We start from the raw sequence: 13,695 nt of genomic DNA, 5'->3' as shown, positions 1-13,695 counted from the left end.
ACTAAAATAAAAAAATAAAAATTCTGTTATCATTTACCCACCCTCATGTTGTTCCGAACTCGACTTTCTTCAGTGGAACACAGGGGAACATTTTCAGTGAATAACGGTCTGTTTGACACACAAAGCTTTTGTATGACCAATGGGCATTTATAATACTTTTCGGATGCTTTTTTGGACATTTTGGAGCTCGAGAGCCTCATTCCCCTTTTACTATTTTTATATGGAAAAGATTGGCCAGGATATTCTTCAGAAATACTCCTTTTTTGTTCCATGGAAAAAAGAAAGTCATATGGGTCTGGAACGTGACTCACATGAGGGTGAGTAAATGATGACTGAGGAACTATTTCTTTGAGCTTATAAATAGCTTGTAACACTCAGTGTGGCTGGTCTGTCAGATCTATTCAGAGACTTCATGTCCAGTAGGTGTGACCATTGCTATGAATGGACTCAGAGAATACATCAGTAATAATTTCTCTGGTGAGGTTCTTACTGAATCTGAAACTTGAAAGGAAATTACCAGGGCATTGTTCGCTATCACATTCTGTTCCTCCTACAGAGATTGTCAACTGACAGAGTTCATTTGACCAAAGATTTGTACTGCTTCCAACCAGTTACGAATGAGCTAAAATTATATTTATTTACTGTCAGTGCATGAAGACTTGTGTAATTTAAAATGAAAATGACTTAGACAAGGCTTCATTTGCATCTCTCTGTAATTGAAACTGTCTGACAACATTAGATGTTGAATTTCATCTCTTCAGGAGGACGTGAGCAATATTTCAATTACTGGGAACTTAGTTTGAATTTTACACTCTTCTGTGAGTATGTTCTAGAATAGCTTCACCTTTATAAATCACCATATTCAGTAAACCATTCAATGGGTCTTAAATTTCTGAGACCACTGAAAATGCTTCTATTTTTTGCTTGCAATTTTTTAATTGAATGCAACATTTTTCATTACAAATTCTGCAAAACAATCTGAGTGAAAAGTTTAATTGAAAACTGTGCATGGATTTTAGAATTTCTGAGTATTTGGTATGTCCTGGTTTTGCTTTTATGAAAGCATGCACATGCACAGCTGACATGGAAAGCACAAATTTGTGCAAAACCTGATGATCCATGTTATCCAGCATGATTTGAGATTTTTCCAAAGGGCATCTTGCATGATTAAATGGAAGCAAGGACATTTGACCTTTGGTAACTTTGAGTTAACATAGTCAATATCACAAACTTGCTTATTTGATAAGTAACCTAGAAATAGCATACAATCTTAAATAACCCATCTTTGTTTACAATTTATCAAAATCCTATCAAGCACTGTATATATGGCAAATCTTCTACATGATGTCATATTTCACTTTATTACATAATACATTCCCCTTTCTTAGACTAGGCAATGCATTTCTTCTACATTGACTGTTATGACACCTTTTCACCCTTTCTTACACTCATTCTAATTAAAGGTAATTGCTTTAATAATTCAGAACTTAATGTGTAGCATATGAAGCCATGTGTGTGTGAGTGAAATATGAATAATTTGACAATAATCTGTTCTCGCTTTCAATTACCCCCAGCTTTTAAATAGCAGTAATTAGCAGTGTCTTCCCTCTGCCTTTGATTAAAGATGGCCCTTAATTATGGCTGACTTTACAGGATTTTATATGAGGCCATTATGATTCTCTGAGAGATCTGTCTCAGACTGGGCTGAGGATACAATTATACTGGAAGCACTCATAACACCATCAGAAATACATTACAGCGCTCTCATGCCAAATAGGCCATGAAAGAAGAAAAATAACGCTTCCTCTCTCCGTCTGTCTCTTCACCTTCCCTTAAGGATTGATGGGATCCCTAAAGACCTGAAAGGATTGTTAAGTTTTTGTGTAAATGTATAAACAGTTTGACAGCTGAAGAGTTTATATTTATCTCAGATGTGATTTTTGCACATTAAGCCCTGAAGATTTCTCAATGCGGAAATTGCACTACCAATCAGACATAGTCCTCATTATTTTTTACTCAGTCCTTATCACAGCTGATATGTTGTGATTAGCAGCACTGTTCAGAAAAGAAATCTGTTTAAAAAAAGACTATATAAGCACATTTTTAAGCAAAAGTATTTTACAAGACGTTTGTTATTGCCTACTTTCAAAATGAAGATATAGCCTTTATTTAACAAATATACAATATAAGCCGCAATAAACAGAGTGCAAATACACTGTAAAAAGTGGTAACCTGCAACTGCTACCTTAGAGGGATAGTTCACCCAAAAACGAAATTCTCTCATCATTTACTCATCCTCATGTCATCCCAGATGTGTATGGATTTTCAGTCTTCTGCTGAACACAAATGAAGATTTTTAGAGGAAAATTTCAGCTCTGTAGGTCCATACAATGCAAGTGAATGGATACCAAAATTTTGAAGCTCCAAAAATCACATAAAGGCAGCATAAAAGTAATCCAGACTCCAGTGGTTAAATCCATATCTTCAGAAGCTATATGACAGATCAATATTTAAGTCCTTTTTTACTATAAATTCTCCTCCCTGCCCAGTAGGGGCGGTATGCACAAAGAATGCGAATCACCAAAAACAAAAGAAGAAGAAAGTGAAAGTGGAGATTTATAGTAAAAATGGACTTAAATGTCTATTTTTCACTCACATTTATCACATCTCTTCTAAAGACATTGACTAAACCACTGGAGTCATATAGATTACTTTTATGCTGCATTTATGTGCTTTTTGAACCTTCAAAGTTCTGGTCACCATTCACTTGCATTGTATGGACCTACAGAGCTGAAATATTCTTCTAAAAATCTTCGTTTGTGTTCTGCAGAATAAAGTCATACACATCTGGGATGGCATGAGGGTGAGTAAATGATGAGAGAATGTTCATTTTTGGGTGAGCTATTCCTTTAAGGAGCTATTTCTAGCTGATCTAACACTTAAAATTAGTTTTCTTGGTGTAACAATGTATTCAGGTTGATTTAGTGATATTAAATTAATTTAGATATTTCCACATAAACACATCCCTTTCAGTGTTGGCTACATAGAATAACGGATAGGCCTATTGTTTGTATTTCATTTAGCGTTTAAAAGGTTTTAAAGCAACGTGCAAATTGCCCACACATGTAAAATTATTAGACTTGCCAAATATAGCGGACATGTTCTCAGTGTGTACGTTCCACTGATCAGCCTCTGTGAAAGTCCAGCTCTGCTCTGCTCTGCTCTGCTCTGCTCTCTCTCTCTCTCTCTCTCTCTCTCTCTCTCTCTCTCTCTCTCTCTCTCTCTCTCTCTCTCTCTCTCTCTCTCTCTGCTGAGACGTGCATTCTTCGCATAGCGTTCTGTGTGGAAGAGAATGAGAGGGAAGGAGGGGTGGAGAAGACTCAACTTCTGCCAATAGAAAGAAACGTTGACATTTTTTTTTTTTTTAAATCTGAGTAACAAAACTCTCGGCCTGTTTTCTGCGCCAGTTATTCACTCTGCACAGCTGATGGACTTTATCTGGTGATTAACAGCATCTAATGGGATTAAAGAGACTCGAGGCGTCTAAAAACACGGTCAATAGTTCAAACGTCCGCCAAGTGCATTTTTACAAATGACAAATGAAAACCGCGCCGGCGGATGCAAAAACGTTTTTTGTGTGAACGGTCCCTTAGACATTTGAGAAAACGACACAAGTTTTTTGGCGCATAGTTGAGCTTAATTCTGGATAAAAAAATAAAAATAAAAAAATACTTGTGGAGTTGTTGTTTGGAGATGTGCGATTGCCTCTTCGTCTGCCACGTTTGAAGACGCAAACAAGGCGAAACTGTCAAGTTCCTCTAAACAAAGGCATCATAGATTACAACACATGATTGTTTATGATTAGTATGATGTTTTATGAACCTTTGCACGAATGCATTTTTCTTTAAACTAGACCATGAGTCATCTTGAGTGACTTTCACTGCTTTAATGCTATTGAACTTAAGCAGAAGGATAAAAACACTCCTTACAGAATGCTGGACTAAGGGTACGGAAGATGGCATCTGCGATTTTTGAGGGCACATCCCTGGTCAACATGTTCGTGAAGGATTGCTGGGTTAACGGGATCCGCAGACTCATTATAAGGGGAGAGGAAGAGGAGTTCTTTGAGATAAGGACCGAATGGTCGGACAGAAATATTCTATACCTGCACAGAAGCTATTCGGACTTGGGAAGACTTTTAAAAAGACTTGTAGAGTGTTTCCCGGAAGATAGAAGTGATTTATCCAAGTCTCCTCTGATAGAAGGTGGGTGCCAAATTTCTATTGGACTGTACTATTATAATCTAATCTCCTACATTCTGTTCTGTTCTATTCTATTCAATTCTAATCTATTCAACTCTGCTCTTCTCTGCTTTATTTTACACTGCTCTGTTCTAATCCACTTAACTTTACCATACCATTATCTAATCTCCTCTATTCTATTCTATTCTATTCTATTCTATTCTATTCTATTAAACTCTGCTCTTCTCTGCTTTATTTTAGCCTACTTTACCTGACACGGCATCCACATTACTCAACTCTACTATACCCTACTCTAATGTCCTCTATTCAATTCTATTCTATTCATCTCTGCTCTTCTGTGCTTTATTTTACACTACTCTGTTCTAATCCACTTAACTTTACCATACCTTAATCTAATCTCCTCTATCCTATTCTATTCAATTCCATTCTATTCAACTCTGCTCTACTCTGCTTTATTTTACACTACTCTGTTCTGATCCACTTAACTTTACCATACCTTAATCTAATCTCCTCTATTCTATTCTATTCTATTCTATTCTATTCTATTCAACTCTGCTCTTCTCTGCTTTATTTTACACTACTCTGTTCTAATCCATTTAACTTTACTATACCTTAATCTAATCTAATATCCTCTATTCTGTTCTGTTCTATTCTATTCTATTAAACTCTGCTCTTCTCTGCTTTATTTTAGCCTACTTTACCTGACACGGCATCCACGTTACTCAACTCTAAATCAAATCAAATCAAATCACTTTATTGTCACACAGCCATATACACAAGTGCAATGGTGTGTGAAATTCTTGGGTGCAGTTCCGATCAACATAACAGTCGTGACAGTGATGAGACATATACCAATTTAAAATAACATCAAATAAACACAACACAATTTAAACATCTGATATACACATAATTACACTCAACAATATACAAATAATAACATACACTGTACAGTATACAATACACCGTTTTTCTTTTTTTTTTTTTACTATATAGATACACATTATTCAATAAAAATTAGTGATTAGTCACAAATTTTTAGTGATTAGTCTACTATACCCTACTCTAATGTCCTCTATTCTATTCTGTTCTATTCTATTCTATTCTATTCTATTCTATTTAACCCTACTTTTACCTGACACTGCGTCCTCTTTACTCAACTCTGCTTTTCTCTTCTTTAATGTACTTTATTCTTTTCTATTCTATTATGTATATTCTGTTCTATTCAACTCTGCTTTTTACCCTTCTCTGTTCTAATACACTTACCTCTAATGTACCTTCATCTTATTTCCTCTATTCTATTCTGTTCTGTTCTATTCTATTTAACCCTCCCCTTTTCTGCTTTATTTTACGCTACTTTTACCTGATACGGCATCCACTTTACTCAGTCCTGTATATTCTATTCTAATGTCCTCTATTGTATTCACACTCAAAAATATGTTCAAGATTTAGGCATTTCAATTTCTTAACAAATTTCCATCAAATTGAATTGAGTAATCTTTAACAAAATTAAATGTAAAGATCTTAAATTTTGTTTTAGATTGCACAATTCAAATTAATTTCAATTTGTTATGAAATTAAAAATTTGTAAATCTTAAAAATAGACATCATTTTTTTGGTATTCTATTCTGTTTTATTAATTATATTTATTCAAATATAATTAAATTTGATTCTATCCTATCATACCCTACTCTGCATCACCCTACTCTACTCAAGCCTACTCTGTTTTAGTCCAACTATTTCAGAAGCCAGGTGTTTACCAGTGTTTTTAATGAAATGACCGGAAATGATGAGCCACCCGGAAGCAAACGTGTTTTTCATGTTGTATGGGAACAAGGTTCAAAAAGTCTGCTTAATAATTCACACTGAACTAGATACAGTGACACACAAACCAGACCTATCACGTGGCTCCTGTCTTTTGACATAGATGAGTCAATGACCAGAGCTTTCTGAATATAGATCAGCCACTTTTAGACTTTACAATTTAGAACATGTTTAAATGGTTAAAGCTACACTATGTAACTTTTTTTTTTTGTTACAAAATAACAAAATGTTAATGAGAGAGTGCAACAAAAATCCATCTTCCAAACCATGTATTTACTTTACCCAAATACACTTTGATAAACCTATAATAATGATATTATATTATAAATATTTTAGAGCTATCGGGACGGATTTCTCGGGAAATTGCATACATACGTCATTCGCCCGTGCGTGTTGACATCATATCCATACACAGAGAAAATAAGATCTGGCTACTGTAGCGTGTGTATGGTGTGGGAGTAGCATGAAGCTGAAAGTTTGATGTCACAACAAATGAGAAAAATTGACCATGGATCATTCAAAACGGCAAACCTCCAGGAAATCACTTGTAAAAACAAAGAAACCCCAAACAAAGCAGAGTCTACAAGCAAAAAGGGAAAGTGACAGAGTTCGTAATAATACCCGAATCAACAGCGGCTTGGATTTTCAGAGGTGGCGACAACTCGGAGATCTGAAAGGATTTAAAAGTGACCCAGAGATGGCTTTTTTCTTACTCAACAGGTAAGATATTTTATTGATTTGGTTTATGTATAGTTGTGTAATCACACACACATCTGTGTGTGTGTGTGTGTGTGTGTGTGTGTGTAGTGAAATACAAAAATTATACTGTAATTGGTGCTGAACATTTCACTTGCTAGCACACATGTATATTTCTCTTTATAATGGCAATAATTTATATAAATAAATCCTTTAGACCTAGGCTTGCCAAGGACATGTGAGTCTTGAAATGATGTTGTCCACTGGTTGGTAACAATGGCAAGCTATAAATGAGTTACTACAGTGGTCTGTTTGGCCAGAATAAAATGAGATGCTATCTGATAAGATGTCCTGTATACTTGTGTACACCGGTGCCTCGAACCACATTTATCCACACAGAGGAGCAAAGCTGAACCACAACCAAAACAATGTCCTTCCGCAAGACACATGCAGTTTTATTTTTTTAACCACTAGAGGGCCAAAAGTTACAAAGTGTAGCTTTACAATACACTACAATGGTTTCTTTCCTCAGCAAAAGTGACATCAAACAAGTTAGTGAGACCAGTAAGATAATGTAAAAAAAATTATGCTTTATAACTAAATTGGTAAAAACTGGTTTAAATATGTGTGTGTGTGTGTGTGTGTGTGTGTGTGTGTGTGTGTGTATATGTATATATATATATATATATATATATACACACACACACACACACACACATGCTTCAGCATCTTGATTCCCCGCAGCGCTTCGCCAGGAGTTGTGTATCCTTATAAGCAATTGTATATTGTTATATATTGTGTGTATTTATATATAAATAAAAGAGTCACTTACATGTTCAAGTCTTTTTAAAGATGTCGTCCTGTAAGTGTTCCTTGTGCGAGAGGCACATCCCGCCGTCAGATCAGCATGAGAGCTGCATTCTCTGTCTGGGTCGTGCCCACGCAGAGTGAGCTCTCATGGAGACAGACTACCCTTACTGCGAGAGCATGAGTCTAAAGATGCTTCACTCGCGAATCGCCCTTGTTCTGAGGGACAATTCAGCCTCCCGCGCCCTCCCAACCGCCTCGCCTGTGACACCCGAGGGATCACACGAGGAGGCACGGCGGGGCCACGAGGTCGAGCAGGATGAACTTGAGGTGGACCTCATGCCGGCACATGCCCCGTGAGGCCCTCAATCTCCATGTAACGTGTCTGTTCCGATATATTAGGTCTTGTCTTGTTCTGTGTTATCATCCCTAGCATCAGAACCAATGTAATGTCTCTTGCTGCATCAGGTGAGTGGTCGGTGGATGACGCTACCGCCCCTTCCCCCAGGGAGGAGTGTGTACACGCCACAAGGAGATGCTTCGCGTCCTTTCAGGGGCAGTCGAAGAGCTTGATAACGAGTGGTCTCCAGAGGAACCTACACAATCTCACCTTGATGAATGGTTCCTGCAATCCGGATGCTGTCAAGCGACCGCGTCCAATAGATCTGCCCCATTCTTCCCTGAAGTTCATAATGAACTGTCAAAATCCTTGTGCATCCTATTCAGCTCACCCACACAGTGATTACATCCTCTCTAATGTGGATCATGAGGAACAAAACGGTTATGCCCAACTACTCCCCCTGAAATAGACAGTATTGGCACACCTCTGCCCGGCGAGTAGCGGGGCGTGGAACTCATGCCCCATTCATCTTTCTAAGACATATCGACTAACGTCCTCACTGGCTGAAAGAGCATACTCAGCTGCGGGCCAAACTGGTTCAGCCCTCCACGCGATGGCAGTACTCCAGGTCTTTCAAGCTAAGCTCCTCAAACAAATGGACGAGCAAGGCTATGATCCAGAGATGTTCAAAGAGCTCCACCACTACAGACTTATTGCTGTGAGCCACGAAAGTCACTGCACAGGCCATTGGCAAGTCAATGAGCAACCTGGTGTTTTGGGATCGTCACATCTGGCTGACCCTCACGGAAATGTGTGATGCTGGAAAAGCTGCTCTATTTGATGCTCCGGTATCTCTAGCCGGCCTTTTCAGAGGCTCTGTGAATAGAATTGCTGAGCGCTACATCACGACTCAGCAACAATCACAGGCTGTGAGACATTTTATGCAAAACGGAGCAGTACTTCATCACAACCGGCCCGCTCCTGCTCTGTCACGGGCCAGTGCCCGGCTAAAAACCCCACACCAGCTACCTCCACACCGCCAAATGTCGCCACCAAGGTGCTGGTAAAGCCACGCAAGCCGTGTCCCAAACGAAGGCAGCCGGCTCAACGCAAGCTCCGCACAGATGGGAAAAACCCCCCTGAGCAGCAAAAGCGCTCCTGACACACAATACTATTCCCCTTTTCCCCACTGCTGTTTGTCGTGAAAGGAATATTGTTATTCAAAATGTTGTTCAATATGTTGTTTTCTGTGTCTCACATTAATCAAATGCAATAAAGTTTGCACATTATGCACAACCGCTTCCCAATGGTGAGCGGCACCTTATATCATGTATGAACATACAAAGATTAAAAAAAGAGTACAGCGCTTGCACGAGACACACACTTTTTCAATATGGGCTTTTCACTCCAAAGCAACCGCTTCCCAATGGTGAGCAGTGCATTATATCTTGTAATGAATTACAAAGATTGCAAAAAGATTACAGGGCACGTTGCACATGCACGAGATGCTCACACTTTTTCAATAAAGAGCTTTCCCTCTTCAAAGCCTCACATTATGCGCAACTGCTTCCCAATAGTGAGCGGCGCATTATATTATGTTATGAACATACCAAATTGCCCTCTGTCCCATTACGTGGACGCGTGGCGAGCTCTTACTGGCATGCTGACTGGGTGCTAAAAAAACAATCCAACATGGTTATACGATCCAACTTGCACATCGGCCACCCTGTTTCAACGGTGTTCTGTCTTTCACGGTTCCGTCCGAAGACGCACCAGTGTTATGAGCTGAAATACACAATCTTCTCGCATTCATATGAATTAATAAGCCTGCTGTCCTGCTGCGCAAATGCGTGGCAAGTCCTCACGGGCATGTCAGTGCTGGTGTTTACAACGATCGAGCACAATCTGTGGTCCAACCACACAAAATCCTGGTGTTGCATGCACAGATTGTGACACACACAGCAGCATTTACAGCTGTTATTTCCTCATTCTGGAGATGGACGGCCAGAGCGCCGTCCACGAGATGTCTCTACGCGCTAAAATGGAATGTGTTTACTGATTGGTGTATTTCACATGGCAAAGACCCAAATAAACTGCCCCATACATGAAATTCTCATATTTCACCCCATCAATGCTCAAAGTTTATGTGGCGACTATGTCTGTGTATCACGCACCTGAAGCCGGCGCCACTATAGGCAAATATGATTTAATCATAAAGTTCCTTAGAGGAGCAAGACAATTAAATCCACCTAGCCAGCTATAGTCCCGACTTGGGACCTAACTTTGGTCCTATAAGCACTCGCAAGGCCCCCCTTCGAGCCTTTGGACGTTGATTTGCGCATGCTCTCTATTAAGACTGCACTACTGCGGGCTCTGGCCTCAGTAAATCAGGTCGGTGACTTACATGCACAATCAATTGACAATTCATGTCTGGAGTTTGGCCCCGGTCTTTCAAAAGCCACTGTCAAATCCAGAAAAGGCTATGTGGCTAAGGTTCTAACCATGCCCTTCTGAGCGCAGGTGGTTCACCTTCAAGCCTTCTTCTTCCCTCCTCCATTTAATTCGGATGAGGAACAATCCTTGCATTTGTTATGCCCTGTGTAGGCGCTACATGCATACGTTGAGCGCACCCGCCAGTTCAGACTGTCTGATCAGTTCATTGTGTGCTATGGAGGATGCACGAAAGGAATGTCCATCTCCAAGCAAAGACTTTCTCATTGTATCGTTGATGCGATTACCCTGGCTTACGTGTCACAGGGTAAGATTTGCCCAATTGGTGTTAAAGCACACTCAACTAGAGGCTTGGCCTCCTCATGGACATGGACGAACGGTGTGTCTTTATAAAATATGTTATGCAGCAGGATGGTCTTCTCAAAACACATTTGCAAGGTTTACGGTTAGATGTAACGTCTCTCTCTTCACAAGTCCTCTATTTTTTTTGCCAAAACATACTTATGCCCCTGCCTTTAAGTACGGGCTCCCCATCATTTTACACAACTGCCTGCATTCAGGCCATTGTAATTTACCATAAGTCACAAGCACTTTAATTATAAATAAACTCCCTTCCTGACTGGGTTCGTGAAGGGGTTCATTAATACTATATGACTATAGTTCATATATTAATTCTGAGTGCTTCCCTCCTGGCCCAACATGAGGGTCACTCACTTGTGGCATGCTCATGTCAGTCGCTGTCCTGTGGGACTGCAGCGTCAAGTTTCCTCTCTGGAAGGTTATGTCGTGTAGTGCTGCCTGATAGGATTCTGTCCCTCATATGCATTAGCAAAACGCAATGTCAAGTGTAATCGTCTCGGTTACGTACAAAACCTCAATTCCCTGAAACATTGCAAACGCTGGCCACACTACAAGACTTCTTTTGAGGTGCGAGCGATGTGCTCCTTGTCCCTCAGTCAGAAAATTCTGAGGAATGGCATTTGCATGCCTGCTTTTATAGCAGACTGCTTCACGCCTAAAAAGGTGGGCTCAAACACCATAGCCAATATTAGAATATTGGCGTTATTGTAGAGAGGTTTCAACTAGGTCTTGTGGAAGGACACTCCCCATATGCATGTAACGTTGTTGGCTGCTGACAATGACTGTGACGAAGACGATGATGAGATGAAGAACCCAAGTGCAGTTTATTTACAAAGTGAGAACCAATAACCCTGACTACACGTGAACTAAACATAAACATGAACATGACTTGACTTGATTTAAACGTGGCTTGACTTAAACATCTACGATCACATCCAATACTTGACCACCAGACAATGAAAACATGAGGGCTTAAATACAAGACATGGGAGAACATAAACCAATGAACAAACAGAACTGATAACAAGATAATTAAACAATAAACCAATGAAAACATGACACATGAACATGGAGGGAAAACAAGACATCACATGACTAGGGAACAGGAACTAAACTTTTCAAAATAAAAGACATGAATCAACAAAATACACCTGACATATCCCCCCCACTAAGGGGTGGCTCCTGACACCCCAACACATAAACAAAACACGTAAAACATGACATAAATTCAAAGTTCTGTAGGGAGCTGGGGGGGGGGGTGTCTTGAGGTGTGGGGCGTAACATGGCGAGAAAGGGCGAGGGGCATGGGACCAAGGCAAAGTCCGTGAGGGGTGGAGCCATGAGAGGCTCGAGGGGCGGAGCCATGGAAGGCGGAGCTGTGAGAGGCTCGAGGGGCGGAGCCATGGAAGTTGGTGCCCGGAGAGTAGCCGAAGACTCGAAGGGCCAGGGTGGAGCCGATAGCAGGGAGGACCAAGGCGGTGCTGGAGGCTCGGAGGAGCAAAGCGGAGCTGGGGGATCGGAAGACTGAGGTGGAGACGATGGGACTGAGGACCAAGGTGGAGCCGTAGGGAAGGAGGTCCTCGGTGAAGCTGACAGATCGGAGGGATGAGGCGCAGCCAGAGGATCGGAGAGCCAAAGCGGAGCCAGGTGACCAACAGACCAAGGAGGAGCCGGAGGGACGAGGGACCCCAGCAAAGCCGACAGGCTGAAGGACCGCAGTGGAGCCGAGGGAATGCAGAGCTGAGGCAATGTCGAGGGGCTGACAGGCCAAGGCGAAGTCCAGGGCTCAGAGGGTCCAGGCGGGGTCGGAGGGCCGAAAGTTCCCCTTGCCTGCTCAGGTGAACTAAGGGTGGGTATAAGGGTGGGAACCATCTCCAGGTCCCATTGCTCAGGTGTGGCTGTGACGTGGCATGGAGCAGGCTGAGGCGTTGCTGTGGCGTGGAGCAGGCTGCGGCATTGCTTTGACGTGGCATGGAGCAGGCTGAGGCGTTGCTGTGACGTGACATGGAGCAGGCTGAGGCGTTGCTGTGACGTGACATGGAGCAGGCTGAGGCGTTGCTGTGACGTGACATGGAGCAGGCTGAGGCGTTGCTGTGACGTGACATGGAGCAGGCTGAGGCGTTGCTGTGACGTGACATGGAGCAGGCTGAGGCGTTGCTGTGACGTGACATGGAGCAGGCTGAGGCGTTGCTGTGACGTGACATGGAGCAAAAGATGGCGCTAGCTCAGCGACCATGACTAGAAACTCTGGCTTGGTGGCCATGTCGTGGACCTCTGGCTCGGCGGCGGCCATGTCGTGGACCTCTGGCTCGGCGGCGGCCATGTCGTGGACCTCTGGCTCGGCGGCGGCCATGACGTGGACCTCTGGCTCGGCGGCGGCCATGACGTGGACCTCTGGCTCGGCGGCGGCCATGACGTGGACCTCTGGCTCGGCGGCGGCCATGACGTGGACCTCTGGCTCGGCATCCGCCTCCCCCACAGTGAACGGGGAACCAATGAACCGTAGGGCGAGGTCGATATATTGAGCCAGGCTGAGGGAACTGCGACCGCCAGGCATCAAAAAAGAAATGGACTCATTCATTCCAAATCGGAAACAGTCCTTGAGTGCAACCTCATTAAAGTCCACCTGGAAAGCCAGATCGCAAAAGTCTTCCACATAGTCCTCCAGGGGACGATTCCCCTGACTTAGGCACAGAAGCCGAACTGCTGGGTTCGTGGTTGGGTCAAGTATTCTGTAACGTTGTTGGCTGCTGGCAATGACTATGACGAAGACAATGATGAGATGAAGAACCCAAGTGCAGTTTATTTACAAAGTGAGAACCAATAACCCTGACTACACGTGACCTAAACTAAACATAAACCTGAACATGAACATGACTTGACTCGATTTAAACATGGCTTGACATAAACGTGGCTTGACATAAACATCTACGATCACATCCAATACTTGACCACCAG

At 41.9% G+C, this 13,695-nt stretch overlaps 1 protein-coding gene across 1 annotated transcript in view; it reads left to right on the top strand.

Moving 5' to 3' along the window:
* The first annotated feature begins 3,380 nt into the window (after positions 1–3,380).
* The window catches only part of pxdc1b (PX domain containing 1b), a 32,945-nt gene continuing 22,630 nt past the window's right edge, over positions 3,381–13,695 (top strand). The window contains exon 1 of the mRNA XM_051682335.1: positions 3,381–4,265. Within this exon, the coding sequence (XP_051538295.1) occupies positions 4,016–4,265 (250 nt within the window). The 5' untranslated portion in view covers positions 3,381–4,015. The remainder of the gene's footprint in view (positions 4,266–13,695) is intronic.

Source organism: Myxocyprinus asiaticus, chromosome 41, assembly GCF_019703515.2.
Source record: "Myxocyprinus asiaticus isolate MX2 ecotype Aquarium Trade chromosome 41, UBuf_Myxa_2, whole genome shotgun sequence".
NCBI lineage: Eukaryota > Metazoa > Chordata > Actinopteri > Cypriniformes > Catostomidae > Myxocyprinus > Myxocyprinus asiaticus.
Note: the sequence above shows the minus strand (reverse complement) of the source record. Positions and strands in the feature narration are given on the sequence as shown.